Source organism: Saccoglossus kowalevskii, chromosome 2 (genome assembly GCF_978046115.1).
Source record: "Saccoglossus kowalevskii chromosome 2, keSacKowa6.1, whole genome shotgun sequence".
NCBI lineage: Eukaryota > Metazoa > Hemichordata > Enteropneusta > Harrimaniidae > Saccoglossus > Saccoglossus kowalevskii.
The window spans coordinates 53,084-73,964 of NC_140642.1; the positions used below are offsets into that span (position 1 = coordinate 53,084).

Here is a 20,881-nt window from a genome sequence, read left to right on the forward strand (position 1 = left end):
TGAAAATTAGCGATGAAAGCAGGGAGAATACACCCTCTCAGAACCTCCTGCAGTATCACTCAGACAACATGACTCATTTTGCAGTGATAAGGCCAGCTATGCTTGGAACACATGGGGAAGCAAAAACATGATGGCATAAGGTTACACGTTCTAATAAGGTCGTCAAAAAGTAATTCTAAAGGTCACTTTAAGTGGTTATAAAGTGGTCAGTTTCTTCAAATTTATGTGAACTTCTTGAATATTTTCAATTTAATATGAAATTATAATATATGCATAAATGTAAATCTCACACAGGACTCTATTTAACTCAATTTATATGAAGGGACTACTTCTTCAAAGTAGGACAGAGAATTTTCAGTGGAACAGCATAAAGTAATACTTACTTTTGCCAGCTAAAAATCACTCAGTGCAATGAAGAAATAATATTGAGGAGAAATGTATGTGAACCACGAGTCAACAACTTAAAAATGTATAGTGATATCTAGGCGACATTCTCATCATAAATATACTACCATCTTAACAAGGAAAATGCTCAATAGTTATTATGAGAACAGAACTATATTTACACATAATAGGCAGTGTTTACAGTTGAATAAAAATAAAAATAATAAAACATATATTCTCACTGCAAGTTCATCAGACATTGACGTATGTAAAATATAACCTAATGCAAAGAATTACTTTGCATAGAAATACATTTTGACACTGTTCTATTTTAATTTGTCACTAAAACATAACACTCAGGCTACAATAAACAAGTTAAAACATTAATTAATAAGGCAGAGATGCAGTTTATTTGGCATCAGTGGTTAAATTCTCAAATTTTTTTGCACAGAAATCTCATTAAAATAAGTGAGAAGCTGAAAATTTCTTAATATGAATTATCATGTTTTTACAAAATAAGCTCAATGATCAGTCAATGCCAAGTAAACGGCATCTAATTCTTACACATAATGTAGCATAAGTTGTTTAATGACAGACAGACAGATATTTATATACAATACAAAAGCATAATAGCCAACATTCGTGACACATATCTGTTGAACAACCTTGATTCAACAACAGATTAAGCAGATATTCTGCTTACCATCATCATAGATGGCAGATGAACCTTAAAAATTTACATAACATACTTACAAAATAAATCCAAAACATGGACAGGACCGGCTACCCATTTATAGCAAACACTTGCCATATTTCAACAGTCACCTGTTTTGCAGATTTGATCTCTGTGCGGCGGAATAAATGCCAACCTTCATTAGAAGCTAATAGTGATCAATGCTCAATGAACGCTCAAAATGCTCAATGAACCACTGATTTCTTCAACAGATAAAATGCCTACACTTAACATGCACTTGATAAGCAGTCTATATGCAACTATCAAGATCGCGAAGGTCAACCTTTAACAAACACTCAATAAACGACCCACCTTTAACATACACTATACAAGTGTTTAAACTTTAACAAGCGCCAGTCTTCAACCCTAAATATACATCCATTGAAGTGCCTACATTCACCAGACAACACCTTGACCAATGATGTGCCTGCACTTAACACCCACTAATTATGGGCTTGCCATCAACAAACACTCAAGAACATTCAACAACCACCAGATGAAGTGACCACATTCGACAGACACTTGCCTGGCTTCAAAGTGCCTACTTTCAACAGACATCCAATGAAGTACCTACTTTCAACAGACATCCAATGAAGTACCTACTTTCAACAGACATCCAATGAAGTGCCTACTTTCAACAGACATCCAATGAAGTGCCTACTTTCAACAGACATCCAATGAAGTACCTACCTTCAACAGACATTCAATGAAGTGCCTACTTTCAACAGACATCCAATGAAGTGCCTACTTTCAACAGACATCCAATGAAGTGCCTACTTTCAACAGACATCCGATGAAGTACCTACCTTCAACAGACATCCAATGAAGTGCCTACTTTCAACAGACATCCAATGAAGTGCATACCTTCAACAGACATCCAATGAAGTGCATACCTTCAACAGACATCCAATGAAGTGCATACCTTCAACAGACATCCAATGAAGTGCCGACCTTCAACAGACATCCAATGAAGTGCCTTCCTTCAACAGACATCCAATGGAGTACCTACTTTCAACAGACATCTGATGAAGTACCTGCATTTTACATCCAATGAAGTGCCTACCTTCAACAGACATCCAATGAAGTACCTACTTTCAACAGACATACAATGGAGTACCTACCTTCAAAAAACATCTGATGAAGTACCTTCATTTTACATCCAATGAAGTGTCAACCTTCAACTGACATCCAATGGAGTGCCTACCGCCAACAGACATCCAATGAAACGTCTACCATCAACATACATCCAAAGAAGTGTCGTTCTTCAACAGAAATCCAATGCAGGGCTACCTTCAACAAACAACCAATAAAGTGCCTACCTTCAACAGACATCAATAATGTGTTTTCCTTTAACAGACATCCAATGGAGTACCTGCATTTCACATCTAATGAAGTGTCCACCTTCAACTGACATCTAATGAAGTGCCTACCTTCAACAGACATCCAATGAAGTGCCTACCTTCAACAGACATCCAATGAAGTGCCTACCTTCAACAGACATCCAATGAAGTGCCTACCTTCAACAGACATCCAATGAAGTGCCTTCCTCCAACAGACATCCAATGAAGTGCCTTCCTTCAACAGACATCCAATGGAGTTCCTACCATCAACAGACATCCAATTAAGTACCTGCATTTTACATCCAATGAAGTGTCTTCTTTCAACCTCAGACTAGTAATACAACAGACTCGCAACGCGGCGTTTTCTTTTAAAGTAATGCGTGCCACGTTTGTTTAGGTTATCAGTTCTTATCGTACCGAGTAAACGTTGCTGAGCAACAAGATTTTCATTAGATCTCACAAAATAACGCGAGATCTATTCATATTACAATCAACTATAGCGATGCATCGCGAGACATAAAGACAGGAAGTGGCATAGACGACAGAAGTTGTCAGTGAACTTCGAAAATGGCATTTACGGAAAAATTTGGCAAATCTGAGGACGATAATTACGAGTGGGAAGCTATTTTAGGAGAACATTTTGACGAATATAATGACAATTTCTCTGAGCGATCTCGTGTTTTTAATTTCCTGAAATTAAGAATAAATAGAAATATACTGGGTTATTTTTTATACAAAACTATGACGGAAGTCAAACAAAATCAGTCAAACTCGAAATAGCAACAATACTGACACACAATAGAAAATTGAAACAGTCACTGAACAACGCGTAGATCGCGTACTATGAAGTCGAACGGGACAAAAATAACACACCTCCAGTTTTTACCGTTACCGGATCACGCTGATACGCTGAGAGATATCATGTACATGACACTAGTTATCCCATGTTTCGACATCCGAGAACACGAAAACAAAACGGGTAACACACAAAGAGGTATGATCGTTCAAAACGCAGCGATATGCTCTCTCTGTAAAAATATTGGAAACCTTCCGCAAAATCTGCAACAGCGAGAAATATAGTTTCAAAGTTGCTCATTATATATTCAAAAACTATTTCAGGTAAACACCAAGACATTCAGTTACTTGTAACTCCCCTGATTGTTGGTCGATTCTTAAAATTCTTACACAGCTACAAAGGTCAAAATGTCCAGAACGCATCTCTCGTTTTTTTTAAAATGTCCGGATCCGATTTACGAAGAAATATGCAATTTCTGAAGAAGCGCGAAGTGTGCAGAATATCCAGTGTTCGGTAAACTTCGACGGTGTCTATGCCAATGCTACACAACGTGGCACACATAGCATATTCAATTAAGCCGATTAACACCTTTAACAATAGGCGTTGCGAGTCTGTTGTATTACTAGTCCGAGTTTCAACAGACATCTAAATGAGTGGCTACCTTCAACAACCAACCAATAAAGTGTCTATTGTCAACAAACATCCAATGAAGTGCCTATTGTCAACAAACATCCAATGAAGTGCCTACCTTCAACAGACATCCAATGAAGTGCCTACCTTCAACAGACATCCAATGAAATGACAACCTTCAACAGACATCCAATGAAGTGCCTTCCTTCAACAGACATCCAATGAAGTACCTACTTTCAACAAACATCCAATGGAGTTCCTACCTTCAACACACATCCATTGAAGTGACTACCTTCAACAAACAACCAATGAAGTGACTACCTTCAACAAACAACCAATGAAGTGCCTACTTTCAACAGACATTCGATGAAGTGCCTATCTTCAACAGACATTTGATGAAGTGCCTACTTTCAACAGACATCCAATGAAGTGACTACCTTCAACAAACAACCAATGAAGTGCCTACCTTCTACTAACATCCAATGAAGTGCCTACCTTCTACTAACATCCAATGAAGTGCCTACCTTCAACATCTACCCAAAGCGTCTACTTTCAAAAGACATCTAATGAAGTATCCTTGAAGTTATATTATTCAACACAAAGACCCTTCTTTGCAAAACAGGCATAAGCTGAAATACTTAACAACAGATTAGGTGACTAAATTCAATTTGCCATTACTCAACCCACCAGAATTGTCTTGATGAAGAACCCCACATGCTAATCACAGACAGCTGAGACACGACTTACAGATGACAAACTATATCATTAATCACTATCAAGACATAGTACACTGCTGTACATAAAGGTTCTACATGATATATTAATATAAAAAGCATCCTGGCAGCCACACACAGCCATATTCGCCCAGAACACAAAAATTATGTGCAGCTTATTTTTGTTTGTAGCAGATTCTGAACCAGTATTCAAAGATGTGTCTAACAAATTAATAGTTCTTGTCTAAGGCAGAAACAATTTAAGTTTAAATTCAACCAATTGTTTGGAAACCTTACATGAATTTAGGCGTATACAAAACACATCAAATTACAATAATGGACAATAATCAAATGTAAAAATACAGGTAGTACAATGTTAGTTACCATCACTTATATATCTTCCGAACAGTACAGGCAATCACAACAACGTATATATTTTTTTTCAATATTCTAGACATAAAATTTAGATGAATAAAGTACAAATTTTGGAATACTTGTACATGTAAAGTTACTAACATACCTTTCTTTCAAACATTCAAGGTTTTTCATACATGTACCTACTTATGATTGCCATGAATTCATTAAATGAAATTACTCACTTTTTGTTAATTATTAAGGACAAAATTCTAATATATACAGACATATGGTTCAGAGTCGATGAGTATAGAAGTTTCTTAAATAATGTAAAAATAAAATAAACTGCCTACCATACAGTCAAATAATAACAGGAAATGAAAATAAACCAAACCTTGCTCTGAGTTGGTAGAGAATAAATACAGTTGGAATAACTTGTAAATATGTGGAATTAAAGGTAAATCTACCCTGAAAAATGGATTTAGAAAAAAACACACAAATGTTTTATTTCCTTTATCTTTGCATATAACTAGGTTGGACTCTTATTTTATTTAGATTAGTTTGAAATTTTACACTGTTTTGTTTGAAATGTAATATTCCTGACGCAATTTGATACAGGTAAGTGATAAGCTTACAATAAATATTTACATATTTTTCTCTCTTTACAATTACAGATACATACCATTAATTAAATAATCTGCTTCTTGCGAATTTGCCAAGGGCCGGCCGTGGCGTAATTTACGCTTAACCATTCTTAGTCGACATGCCACCATAACAAGAAGTACAAGGGTGATAGCAAGGCCAATAGCAAGTGGCAAAATAACACTAGTTTCTGGTGTTGTTCGTCTACTGATTAATTCTGCATCAACCTCAACACTCATGTTCTGAATTTCTTTCTGAACTGCTTCAGTTGGCTGTTTAACACTGGCACCACTCACAGCCTTTGTTATTGGATAGTTTTCCTTGGCCTTGTCAGATGTTTTATCTGTTTGGGCCTTCACAGCTGTTGGGGTTGTTGGTTCCCAGGATTGTACTGTTTCTTCATCTGTGAATTTAATAACATACACAATTTGATTATAAATGCAAAAAAATTTTGACAGATGACATATTATGGAGGACCTAAACATTTAATATTATCCTCTTCATTATTAGTTGAATTATATACATTTTCTGTACAAAAATTAACTTATAATCAACATTTACTGGTTAAAAAAGTCTTACCATCCTGGTCATGGTCTAAGGGATCTTCAGATTCTTGATTTGTTGTTTTCACAGTTGAGAAACTTTTCTCGTATCCTTCTTTTGTCTTTTCGTAATCATTATATGATTTATAGTCATATTTGTAATTATCATCATAGTTGCCACCATTACCCATAGTGTAGTAATACCATGTATTACTATAATCTGGAACACAAATAGTATACATCAATCATCAGTACCAGATCATAACATCATAATACACAAACACATACAATGTATAGTGTATAAAGAGGCAAATTAAATCTGTGAGTTGTTTTTCAGAGCTTCACAGTAAAGTTTGGTCAGGTAAAGTTTAGATGCTGACCTCTATATAAACCCCATTCAGCAGTTGAATGTCAAAAGATATAACAGTACACAAGAATGGAAAAAATCACAGTTCTATAAATAATGGCCTGCGCATATGTAGAAAAAGCAGTATGAAAGCACAAGTTTTGGCAGATGGTACAACTACTAAATAACACAAAATAATATTAAATTTAAGTTATACATGCACACAAGGATGACACCCTACCTGAATGCCTTGTTTAAATATGTATTTCACTTTTAGCCTAAGGCACTTTTAGAAAAGCTGTGCCTGCAAAATGTTAAGTTCAAGCCCTGCTATGCATCAATGAACTGTTTTCTGATTGAATACAATGGAGGTTTTGCACACTTTGCAACGTTTGCATACACCACAATCTCCTAGTATGATATATCATAATATGGGGTTATTAAGAGGATACCTTCAAGTATGCAGCACAGTACAGCAAAAGTCTTGACCGACGCACAGCGGAGGTCGATGCGACTGTGTACATGTTTGAGTGCATACTTTGAAGAATCCTTGCAATAACCTTATTATTATACATCTTTTTCTTCCAAGGATACATCATGGGAATGGCAAAATCCAAAATGTTTAGAACAGAATCAGCGAACTTATGTGTGAAGTCCGGTCAAATCCTGGTGGTGGTGGTGTTTGTTTTTATTATTAGAGGACGCTTATGCGTGTTATCACTCCATATTTGGAATTTGCATTTTCTAATATGGTAGAATGAAAATACCCCGTAAAATACCGCAAAATTACAGCACGCTGTAACGTATGGCCTTACGGTGACAGATGTACAAATGTATACATGTAATAATACAATGTTATTACAAAGTGTACCATAAAGTGTGCACTGTCTTTGTGCAGACTTTGTACCCAACAATTTGGTGTGAAGCCCAGAACTTAGCAAGATGGTGAAAATTAGTAAAACTTTCTTGCTACAAAATGTATGAATTTTGTTTGTTAACATGTGCATTGTCATTTCATATTCACATTTCCTAATAAAATAGTGTAAATATCTTGTGCACTACCACAAAATTACAGCATGCAGTAATTTATTGATATGGTGAGAGACTTGTAATAATATAGATACACTTTAAGAGACATATATACATACATGTATTCATCAGACTTACTGATGATGGACATAAAAGAGGTGTACGGAATTGGAACTAACAAACTAACACAAAATTTAATACAAATGCCAGCACAATCAAGAAACCAGACAGAGCCAGGTGATAAGCACAGTGTAATGACAATAGAAGTGAGAAGTTACCATCATTACTTGCATCATATTCGGAAACATAATGATACAATTGTACAGATGGTGCGGGAACTTTTGATGTTAGTTTGTTAATAAGTAGTGCTGGTGCAGTAACAGTTTCAGAGTACTTTCTTCCATCACCACCTTGTTTATGCTCAGCTGCTCCTTTGCCACGACCGTGCGGAGGAGAGTTTTTATCAACATTGTCTTGAGCATCGTAATTTTGTTCCATCTTGTCATGAGTGTTGTCAGGATGAGAATTATGGTAACTTTTCTGGTAGTTGGCTTCATCAGTTTTTTCACGGTTACGACTTCTATGCGAGTCTGTGTAACCAAGATTGTTATTGCGTCCATTATTATTCTTATACTGCTGTTCAAAATTTCCATACTCACTAGATGCTTTTTGCTGATAGTCATATTTATGATCAGAATTACGATTATTATGGTAGTCATCAAGTTTTGACTCATCTGCTTTAGGTGTTGCATATACAGGTTCCATGTGTTTAACTATTACAAGAAGGGTTGCAGAAGAGAAGTAAGATTAGTTAGAAAGCAATTTACAACTTAATACCAACAAGTTCACATCAAATAAATTTGATAAAGCAGGAATCACACAACATCACACTCTGGGCTTCTGCTAAGGTTTAATCAGTCACCAATGAAGAACTACACTTAGACTTTGTTATATTCAGACTGCATGCAAGAAAGCTAATCCCACAGACTATTCCGTGCTGCATTCAATATCATAAACATATTTGAATGAGCTATGGTAATTTTAACACGTCCAACACATTATTCATCGTTTTCATTGGTTAAGGTAGAGATGCAGTTTACCTGACAGGTATTTTAATTAGTTAATTAGGAAACCTACAAACTATATATTTTCGGAAAGCTTATTGTATGAATTTTAAAATTGTGTTAGTATTCTTTTTGTATGGACACTGTAGTTTGAAATATGCACAAAAATGTGCATTTTTTGGTCAAAAGTGATTTAAAAAAAAAAAGCTTCTAAACCATGATTCTGTTTCCTGTCAAAATTGGTTTACGGGTACATCTGTTTACTATGAAGAAAGTGCCGTCTTGAAAACTGTCTACCAGTTGTCAATTTTGCAGGGCAGCAGCTCAAATTTTACTACTTCAAGTTTATGCATAAATTAACACACTGTTCAACCAAAAACAGTGCCCCGACGACGTTTTGAAAATAAACACATTGTCAATCATTTGTGAAAAGGTCAAAGCATCTAGAAACTATTTTTTTTTAAAGTTCTGGGATGTGCACTAAAAAGAAGCCAAGATAATTGCTAATTTGCATAACAATTCACTCAGTAAGAAGTTTGCTAATGCTCATATTTATAATGGCTTAACAGTTCCAAATTTAAATGTATTATCGTTTTGTAAAAAGATAAATATAGTGCATAATATGGAGATCCCATCATTTCTTTTTTTCACCATGCTTCTTTTTTATTATTTATGTACGGCCTTGCTAAATCTTGCTAAGCATTCAAAAGAGAGAATGTTTGCACCTGTTATCTATATTTTAAAATCGTCTTTTAAGTATGTTTCACTATTCTCAATTCTACAAAACTTTAACAGTCTATAGCCAAGACTGTTTGGATAATAAAATGCAAAAAAAAAAAATGTCACTCCCAAGTGCCCACAAACCTGCAAATCTACCTAAATTATCAATTTGACCTGTCAGGTCAAAGAACACCGTCCAGGTCAAAACATGGTAGATATTCATTTCTACAGCATCGAGTGTTGAAAATGCGATTGGAATCATTCGCTTACGATGAAATAAGCTGAAATTTATTTGCATTTCATAACAATTCAACAAATTTTATTTTTTTCACGTTATTTTAACCATTACTAGGTAATAATCAACAACCGTGAAACGCAACATGACCGGATTGCACTGCCGCGATCATTTCCTACTAAGTAATGCAGTTTGGTTTGTTTTTATTTGAAACTTTTTTTAGAATATACTTTCGTTATAAAACGAAACAAAATAATTGTATTTGGCGCATGAGGTTCGTTAATGTGATTTTTTAGGAGAAAGTTGCATGGTCTACTTTTTAATCCAGCAAGAACAAAATGTATAAAATTTAATAAATTGAATAGTGTCTTTCGCTTTGGGTGGTCCAACTGCCGGCGTTGAAAATCGGCGTAGGTGGATTTTTCAATGAAAATATATTTTATGTTAATTTTTTGAAAATTTGAACCCCTAATAAGGGCCCACCAGCCGTGAAACCTCCCAGGGCAATTTTTCAGATGAGCGAATTTACGGCAGAATCTGGTATAAGACAAGGTAGGCTCACTTTGAATATGCATTGATTATGATGTACTAATACAATAAATACAACATGTTTTCTTTGTATTTGTTGTGCAAGGTGAGAGTACACAGAAATACTACATATTTCTGAGTATTTTTCTGTGCAAGGAATATGTAGGAGTACACACAAATCATTAAAGTATTAAGCATTAAAGAAAAGCAAAGGTCTTGCTTTTGTTTACTCTGTACATGAAATTTGAGGTCTATGAATAAATTCTTCAAATGAATTCAACTTGTATATGCTGCAGAATGCCCTATATATATCAGGTATAAAACAGGCTGTGAAGTAGATGACAAACATCCTCTTTGTATGGAGTCATTTCGCCTCTCAGGGGTCATTGGTTAATGACGTCACTAATGAACATGGCGTCTTAGCCATATCGCTATTGTGTACATGTATCTGACCAGGGCGCTTTGAAAACATTGTATATGGAGTGGCAAAACTATGGACAACTCGAGTAATAGAGAGTGTGATACAGTACTCATTTTGCCCAACCTCCCAGTCAGTTCTGCCTATCAATAACTCTTTTTTCTTTTTCGCTTTTGTAACAGATTAATTTGAAAAGATAATTTCCACTTGAATGCCAAGATGAAACAGTCGCCTTGAAATTGATGCAAATGGTCAAATAAAAGAGCGTCATGGAATATATTAATTAATAACCATTCTTAAAGCTAGCTTTATTTTATTTGAACTTGTTGTGGAACATTCATGTAGACTAATTTTTCCATGAAACTGTTTTTTCCATTTCTCTCACTTTGTCAAGTAACACTTCCATCCCATTTCCATAATAATATAAAATAAGAGTTGGCTGAGCCATCTTTATGCTGGCAAAAGTGTTGGCTGCAATGGATGGTGGATACCACTCTCAATTTACATAGGATTCTGTTAATTTTGACGCTCCCCATACAACAATCATTAATCAGTTTTCTGCTATTGAAAATAACTTTTTTCAATAGATACAATGGCGTCCCACCCTTTACATGATATAAATTTGAATAAGTGTGACGTATTTCTATGTATTTTTTTCTGTATTTCATAGTTCTAGGATTGTGCTATTTAGTTTTGTATTTTTTAGAAAGCGAACACATCCATCATTAAGCTAGGGAAATGCCCATACCTTTTCTATAAAGGGGTTGTCAAACTAGAATTCAGGGTCATTCATTACAATACTTCTAGTACCTGATTGTCGGCAGGTGTGGCACAGTTCTGGTGTTGCCATGTGGCTTGTAGGACAATTGGGTGCCAATTCACCCCATGTATTTCAACACTGTTTTACGTCTGGTTGTTACCAATGCTGAATATCAGCAATTACTGGACGTAAGTGTGTGTTCATCAACTGACTACTTCAACCATACAGCTAAAAACCACAAGTTGCATGAACATCACCGACTGATTACCTCAACACTATGGCTAGTGAACTGCAAGGGCCACAATTGAGTGTAACTTATATAGTGATTAATGCAGTTTGGTGGTATGTCTGAAGACAGTTAGAATAACTGAAAACCTAGGCATAGTCAGGTGTCAAAATAACAATCATAAAATGTTCTGAATGCATGGCCTCAGTTTGTAATGAATTGAATAGAGCGGGAATGCCAGTGATATTCTACGAACGTTTCTGATTTTGTGTGCAGTCATCATACCATATTTTTCCGGGTATAAGCCCAGGGTTCTGAACATGGTAAATTGCCAAAAAATAGGGGTGGGCATTTGCCAGGATATCCCCGGCGAAAAAAAAGAAAATTTGCGAAAATTGGCAACACGCAGATCGAACGGCTGCAGAGAACAGAACGGCAAATAAAAACATGCAACGGAAATAAATGAACAATATACAACATTAGAAGTAAAACAAAACTTATAATGTGACAAATAAACCAAAAATAATAAAGATCTTTATTTGTATGTTCATTGCCATCTTCGACAAACTCAAAACCTTCAAAGTCCAAGTTGGCGTGACTGTAGCTGTCAAACAAAATCCCTACAACTTCTTCCTGAAGTTTGTCGATATCGTCCCACACAATTTGGACTTCACACTTTTAATCCACGGATTTCGCAGTCTGTCAGCTTGGCACTTTTCATCCATGTCTAATCACAATAAAGAGACAAGAAAAATTGGGTCGCTTCGCTGCGATGGCACTGCCACACAATGCTTTTGTTTGGCAATCATCTTTGACCTTTATGCATCTGCTTTACTGATTGGCTAAGAATGACATCACTACTAGTATTTCATCATAAAGGTCAAATTGTGACATTGCTTTCTTATCAGTTTCGACGCTTATCAATCACGGTGAAAGTTATCATTCAACATGTTCCGGCGGCTGGAATGTCTCACTATATGGATATTGTGGTGGGCTTGGGTTTTTTTTTATCCAACGACAGAAGCATAGTTTCATGGCAGAAATGTAATTGCGGTGATGAAAGATAGTAAAAAAGTTGGCAGTCTTCGGCGTGACATTGCAAAATTGCTGGCCCCAGTTATGGATTTGCAAGCTGCTACCAAATATTTTATAAAGCCAAAATAACGTGATTTCAACCACTCTCCTAGGTACGGGTTGCTACAATATTGCAACATCGAGTTCATTGTCGACAACACTAAAGCCGAATGAGTGCTACACTTGCTTGCGGCTCTCATACGATTTGCTTGAATCGTTTCTAAGGAAGCACAAACCAAACAGCCGGCCCTTTTTAGGGCCACGTCATATTTCAACAAGCAGCCTGTCGGCTGAGATAGCTCCGCTGTTAGCAATGCACATGGCAATTATAGAACAGAAGATATCATTAGAAAATGAACAAATCTGAGAGAGGTCCACATGTAGTACCTATATGTATAATATATCAAAGCAATTGGACTTGCGGTTTTCAACAAGAAGTTGAAAATATCACTTTTTACCAAAAATTACAAAAATATTCATCAAAATTAGAGAATAAAAGATATCATCATGAAATGAACAAATCTGAGAGAGGTCCACATGTAGTACCTATATATGTAATATCAAAGCAATTGGACTTGCGGTTTTCAACAAGAAGTCAAAAATATCACTTTTTACCAAAAATTACAAAAATATTCACCAAAATTAGAGAATTAAAGATATCATTACAAAATAAACAAATCTGAGAGGTCCACATGTAGTACCTATATATGTAATATCAAAGCAATTGGACTTGCGGTTTTCAACAAGAAGTCGAAAATATCACTTTTTACCAAAAATTACAAAAATATTCACCAAAATTAGAGAATTAAAGATATCATTACAAAATAAACAAATCTGAGAGAGGTCCACATGTAGTACCTATATATGTAATATCAAAGCAATTGAACTTGCGGTTTTCAACAAGAAGTCGAAAATATTACTTTTTACCAAAAATGACAAAAATATTCACCAAAATTAGAGAATTGAAGATATCATCACAAAATGAACAAATCTGAGAGAGGTCCACTTGCAGTACCTATATATGTAATATCAAAGTAATCGGACTTGAGGTTTTTTATAAGAAGTTGAAAATATCACTTTTTACCAAAAATATTCATCAAAATTAGAGAATTTTAGATTTTGACATGAAATGAACAAATCTGAGAAAGAACCATCCAAGGTACTTGCATATCAAATTTGAAAAAATTCTGACTTGCGGTTTCGAAGAAGAAGTTGAAATTGTAAAGTTGACGACAACCGACGACGACGAACAATCAGTAATATGAACAGCTCCGCTGTGTCGACTTTGTTGACAGCAGAGCTAATAAAATTTGAACATAGTCAGTCAAACAAAATGGCCACTAGTCAGCCATTCTGAATCAGATCTAAAAAATAAAATAACATGCATCAGAAACCTGTAATGTCTAATGTACCGGGTATGTACATGTACCAAGTTTGAACAAAATCCATCAATAAATGCCAGAAATGCTTGATATTTGATGATTTTTTTAGCACAAAAATGGCCACCATTCGGCCATTTTTAATAGGATCGTCAAACCAATATATCTGTATATCTATGACATGATGTATAATGAATATTTAAAATTTGAACATAATCAGTCACAGCAAGTCAGGGATATGGCACAAAATGGCCGTCAGTCGGCAATTTTGAATCATATCTGAAAACAAAATGATGTGCATCAAGATCCTATAATGTCCAACGAATATAGCAAATTTGATCAAGATCCATCCGAGAAATGCTTGATTTTGATGATTTTTAGAACAAAAATGGCCACCATTCGGCCATCTTAAATCAGATCTTGAAACAAATTGATGTGCATATGTATGATATCATGTATGATGTATGTGAGAAGTTTGATTGTGATTGGTCCAGGCATTTCTAAGATACAGGTAAGCACGCACGGATGCATGGAAACACGGACACACGAAGGTCAAAACATAAGTCCCCGTTTTCAAACTGAGTCCGAACGGGGACTAATAATCAGAGAATCAAAGAAGCAAACGTCCATCACAAATAAATCAGTCCTACCAGCCATACAAACCCTGCAATGATGCAACATAGGTATCTGCCCATACTATGAAACAACAACATCTAATCTTTGGCCAGAGTGACAAGTTCTTGCTGTGTTACGGTTACCTGAATTGGATTTGTCAGGCTAAGTTGTGGTTACGTTCATAATTGGCAACTTCAGCAGTAAGTCATACACTATAAGCATCATTTTTATTTTATTTTGTTTTCTTTGTTTTCCATGACCATCACAGTCATTATATTTGGTAGATATAATTATCTATTTATAGCAAGTCAGAAGTGATGGCAATATACACTGCGTGTTACATGAATCAACACAAGAGCAAACTAGCTACGCTCGCTTTCCCGAACAGAGTTCAGAACATGTGCAAATTAAGTAAGGGTCACAGTTGAAGATGAGTTTGCAAATAGGCGTATTGAGCAAACAAATGGCATTGCTTTTGTTTTATTTATACACAGAAGAAAATTTACGAAATTGTAATTGATTGACCTGTTATATAGCTGCCTATCAAGGTTACAGCCAAGCAAATTAAATAAGGGATTGTTTTTGCAGTAGAAATTTCGATCACAAATAACTACATGTACATACATTTGAACAAATGATTGGAAAAAAGCATTCACATGCAGGAAATTAACTAAGCATTGTATCATGATTGATTGACCTAGCTAAACTGTATATACATGTAGCTGCTTTGAATACGAGCATGATGGTCGTGAATATGTACATCAACCATACACAAACGATACAATATGAATGCATCATATTTTTCAGGAGTGGACCAGGAATAGGAAAAGAAATACACGTTCTATCTTGAAACTTTGACATTAAGGTTACAAGTTGTATTAGGGTCACTTTTAGTGGTTAAAAAGTGGTCAATTTCTTCAAATTCATGTGAACTTCTTAAATATTTTCAATTGAATAGGCGTCATGAAATTACAATATGCATGTATGTATAGAAGTTGTAAATCTCACACAGGACTCTACTTAAATCAATATATCAAAGGACTTCTTCAAAGTGGGACAGAAAATTTTCACTGGAGCATGATAAAGCCCCACTCAACAGCCAACCACTGGGCTAAATATTACATTTAATTTGCTAAATTAAAACAAGCACCTAAATCACATAACACAAGATCACAGTTCAAGTTGCATTCGCGAACGATACAAGGTACCGGCCACTGTAGCCTAGTGGTTGTCACATCAGACTCATGGCCGGTAGACCCAAAGTGTCATAGATTTGAAGTGTCATTCAGGATTTAACAAGTCATTGAAAATTACACAGTCACTGTAAAATTTTTTAAAGTTCTCTTTGTGCTCGTCATATTAAAGCTCAGGGGTAGTCACAAGCGTGTTCTCAAAACAAGTGGCGTATACAACAGATTTATTTACATCAAATTTGTGTTGCATGACGACCCCTCTGGTTTAAGACATAGATCACAAGTGAAAGCATGTCCAAGTTATCACATTTCAAACAAACAAGATGGCCACCAGTCGGCCATATTTGATCAAATTGCGAATTGAATTGACTTGTACATCAATTTATGACATGCTAAATATCAATGAAAATGATACATGGGTGACAGAGATATACTGTATTTATCCGGGTAAAAGCCCAGGGTCCTGAACATGGAAAATTGCCAAAAAGAAGGGGTAGGCATTTGCCAGGAGATCCCCGGCAAAAAAAAACGAAAATTCATGAAAAATGACAACACACAGATCGAACTGCGGCAGGGAATAGAATAGCAAATGAAAACATGCAACGAAAATAAATGAACAATATGCAACACTAGAAGTAACACAAAATTAATGTATTGCTTATAATGTGACAAATAAACCAGAAATAATAAGAATCAACAGTGAAGAATCATTTGAATTAGGATTTTCCCGCCGACAAACACGCCCAATACGTGTGAACTCAAAATGAATTAAAATGTCAGGGGTTAAACTGCGTAAAATGATTTCCGGTCTCTCAACAGTCATACAAAATCAAAAATAATTTACAAATTTACACAGTAAAAATAATAAAAATTCACAGCTGTTTGAAAAAACTTCTCAGAACTTTATTTGTACATTCATTGCCATCTTCGTCAAACTCAAAACTCTCAAATGTCCAAGTTGGCGTCACTGTAGCCGTCGAACAAAATCCCTACAACTTATTCCTGAAGTTCGTCGATATCGTCCCACACAATTTGGAGTTAGCACTTTTAATCCACGGATTTCGCAGTCTGTCAGCTTGGCACTTTTCATTCATGTCTAATCATAATAAAGAGACAAGAAAAATGGGGTCGCTCTGCTGCGATGGCACACGATGCTTTTGTTTACAGTCTAGCAATCATCTTTGACCTTTATGCATCTGCTTTACTGATTGGCTAAGAATGACATCACTACTAGTATTTCATCATAAAGGTCAAATAGTGACATTGCTTTCTTATCAGACTCGACACTTATTACATGTAATCACGGTGAAAGTTATCATTCAACAAGTTCTGGCGGTTGGAATGTCTCACTATATGAATATCGCGGTGGACTTGAAATAGGAAGTTTTTTTTTATCCAACTACAGAAGAATAATTTTCCTGACAGAAATGCAATAGCGGTGATAAAAGATGGTAAAAAAGTTGGCAGTCTTCAGCGTGACATTGCAAAATTGCTGGCCCTAGTTATGGATTCACAAGCTGCTACAAAATATTTATAAAGCCAAAATACGTGATTTCAACCATTCTCCCAGGTACGGGTTGCTACAATATTGCAACATTGTTTTCATTGTCGACGACGCTAAAGCCGAACGAGTGCGACACTTTACTTAGCGGCTCTCCTTATACGATTTGCTTGAATCGTTTCTGAGGAAGCACAAACCAAACGGCCGGCCCTTTTTAGGGCCACGCCATATTTCAAACATAGTTGAACTCTGGTGACCTTGCCCTTTGTTATATAATATAATTCCCTTTACCATAGTTTATTTCAATATGAATATACATTGTCATAATTAATTTTGAATACAAACAAGTTTTGGGGTTGAACCAACAGTGGGGAATCAGTCTACCGAATGTCCTTAAAAGATGTAAATATCTTACAAAAACATTGGTGCCTTATTTGTTTAATTATTTTAAGGGACATAATTTTATAGCCATATTCAAAGTAATTCAGATATTTTAGTATAAAAACAAATGTCTCATTGCAAAAAAAAGTGCTGCATTTAGATGTGAATAGATTCATAAAACATGCAAGATAACAGAACATTTTAGCTGGCTTTGGTCCAAGTATTTTGTACAGGTGTCTGTCAAAAATTAATGATTCACTGAGACAAATATGAACTGCCTCATTGTGTGACTACTGTATTATATGAAAAGTAAAAAAAAACACCCTTTATGAATAGCTATCATGTTGCAAGCTCTACTTTGTATGCAAATCAACTTAAATAGTTAGTTGGTGTCCAGTGGAGGGAGAAGTCAACAGTACTGTTGCCTCCTGAGAATCTACATCTTCAAACACTGCAATCTTTGAAATGCGTTTTTAAACTAGTATTATAAAAAGTCTATCATTCTGTTCTAATAGCTGAAACATATTCCTGTGAGTTTTCATTTGTCGAATGAACTGTTTGTCAAATACAGAGTACATATATTTTAGAATAATTTTCTTTTTAAAATGTGGATGAAATGTTTTGCTGTTAATGTATTTTTTATGTATTGTTTTTGATTTGATAACTTTGAACTAAACAGATTTTCTATTAGCTTCAGATCTTGATCAAAGTTAGGCACCCATTTCATAGGAGTGCTTATATTGATTTTCTGACATCTTGTTTTCTGTAAAGATTTTATTGGTAGGTTTGCAAATGTGTATCAGACTGTGCAATCTCTCCATAAGTTGGTTTTGAAACCCAGTATGGGATTCTGAGATACATTACCAAGGATATTATTACAAGATAAATCATTTGCTTCATTGAACACATACAACAATGCATATTTCCACTGAGATCAGTGACCTTTGATGTGTATCACCAGTGATCAGTCAAGTAGAAACAGTCAAAATATTTTATCAGATTTTCTCAATTTTTGCATGATATTTTCATACAGGACATCTGTTGTTCAAACTCAGGGAAGATTTTATACTGATGAATAAGGTGACCAAGTTTGATAAAGTTTGGAATAGAATTAGTAAAGTTATTATGCACACAATAACAATTATTAACGACGACGACAACAACGACGGACAAAATTTTTCCCTTAATATACCTTTCCCTTCCATCTTTGATGGTACGGGCAAGGTAAAAAGAGAAATACCATTTCTGCTTTAATATTTATTTTTGTAGACTTGCTGACTGTTATGATTCTGAAAAAAAAATCAGCGGTGAACGCGCTGCCCTGAAGGCAGAAAGCTGTCTCATCTATTTTGCGTTCACCCCTTGTTTTACGCAATTAAATTTTTTTATAAGTATCACGACAGACTTCAAGAAAGTCAATGGTTAATACAACCACAGTCAACGAATAGAAAATAGTTTTTTTTTTTTTTTTTTTTTTTTGTGTAGAAAAAGACCCCCTGGCCGTGTGCCCGGATATGACCTCAACTTCTTTACTGTGTCAAAAGTTGGGGGAGGGCATTTGTCCAGGCATGGGCTCTTGCCCGGATAAGTACGGTAGTAATATGGCCAAAAATAAAAACAGCCATTATTTGGCCATCTTTGATCTGATTATGAAACAAACTGACATGTATGATGTATGTGCCAAATACGAATGAAAATGGTAAATAAATCTTGGAAATATAGTAGTAAAGCCAAAAAGTTTGATGGCTGTCAATCGGCCATCCTTGACCCGATTTTGAAACAAATTGTGGCTGCCAGTGGGCCATTTTGAATGGATCGCTAAACCACTGCATGTGCATATGTCCCAAATAAAGTACTAGGCACATGCAAAGAATGAACAGAATCGGTCCAAAGGATTCTGAAATATGACTCTGGACGGATGGACGGATTTAGTTTTAACTCGTACGTTGCAATATTTATTTACTGTTTACTAATAGATTGTAGATTGTACGTGTCAACACTTTCAGGTCAGGTCCTCTGCCAATTTTTTTGCAACCAACAATGTGATTTTTCATTTGAGATTTTGAAAAACTGGGGTAATACATGAATTGTTATGGCATACATAAGCACCTCACCATGTTTTAACTTTTTTTTTTGCACTTCTATGGGATTGTTGATGTACTAGACTGAATGGGTTCCATTATCATGCAAAGAAGATGTATGTCGTCTACTTCACAGCCAATTTTATAGCCAATATATAGGGCATTCTGCTGCACATACAAGTTGTTTTTATCACCAGAATTCATTCATTGATCTCAAATTCCCTGCACAGAGCAGCAAAAGCCTGATCTCTGCTTTCCTTTAACCACACTGGCTGTAAGTATTTAACTCTAACCAGAAGCCCAGATGACACTATAAAACTACATAAGTATAAGTGAATCATACATTTGTAGTAATTATATGTAATTACAGTGACTGCTAAGGCACAGAAAATAATACACAAATCCACTCACTAAAATATATTCAAACAATACATACAATCAACTAATTGCAGCACGCAAGGTAAATTTAATTAGTAAAACCACTTGCACACATCATGCTGGCATTCTTACCATAATCACAGCCTTTTTCATCAGACCTATCTAGACAGTGAGCAATCGTATCGCATGCATAGTAAATCCCGATACAATCCCCATTATCACATTGGAATTCATACCTTGAACATTCTAGTAAAATAAATGAAGAAAATATTAATATCGAGACACCAGTGAGAAGGACCCAGAACTTGTACAAGATAGGAAAAAAACACTGTACATATACATTGTGAGTGTGTTACAAACATGTATGGCAAATAGGAAACAAATATTACAAAACATGCACTGTACTTAAATGCCCAGGTATACTATAAATACGCTCTTAAACAATAGGGATTATTTCCTTGCTTGTCACGCTGTAGTAAACAGCTCCAGCCAAGCTCTGGTAAAAACGCGTTTTCGCGAACTTACAGGTCAATTATGTCGTGCCAAAGTGGATGCATGTGACTATGAATATCACAGCAGTGACTGTGTGTAGTATTTATGACAATAAATAGTGTACGAGCTGAGATTTTGGCGGATAAAAGTAAAAAACATGAACCGGAGAAAAGGACGTGTGATTAATCTTGAATAATTACTACTGTCAATCAAAGTCACGTGATGTTGGACGGCTGAAACAGGATGCGTCATAGGCTACGCAAGTGATTAACAACACTCTTTGGCATAGCCACACCTCCAATTCACACTTGCCCAGGGCAAGTGATA

General features: G+C 35.5%; 1 protein-coding gene across 1 annotated transcript in view; it reads right to left on the reverse strand.

The window, feature by feature from the left end:
* Positions 1–539: 539 nt before the first annotated feature.
* The window catches only part of LOC102804402 (uncharacterized), a 44,350-nt gene continuing 24,008 nt past the window's right edge, over positions 540–20,881 (reverse strand). Inside the window, exons 2-5 of the mRNA XM_085507645.1 lie at positions 20,195–20,308; positions 7,920–8,282; positions 6,172–6,354; positions 540–5,995 (exon numbers count right to left, since the gene is read on the reverse strand). Coding sequence (XP_085363771.1) covers positions 5,619–5,995; positions 6,172–6,354; positions 7,920–8,282; positions 20,195–20,308 — 1,037 coding nt within the window. The 3' untranslated portion in view covers positions 540–5,618. The remainder of the gene's footprint in view (positions 5,996–6,171; positions 6,355–7,919; positions 8,283–20,194; positions 20,309–20,881) is intronic.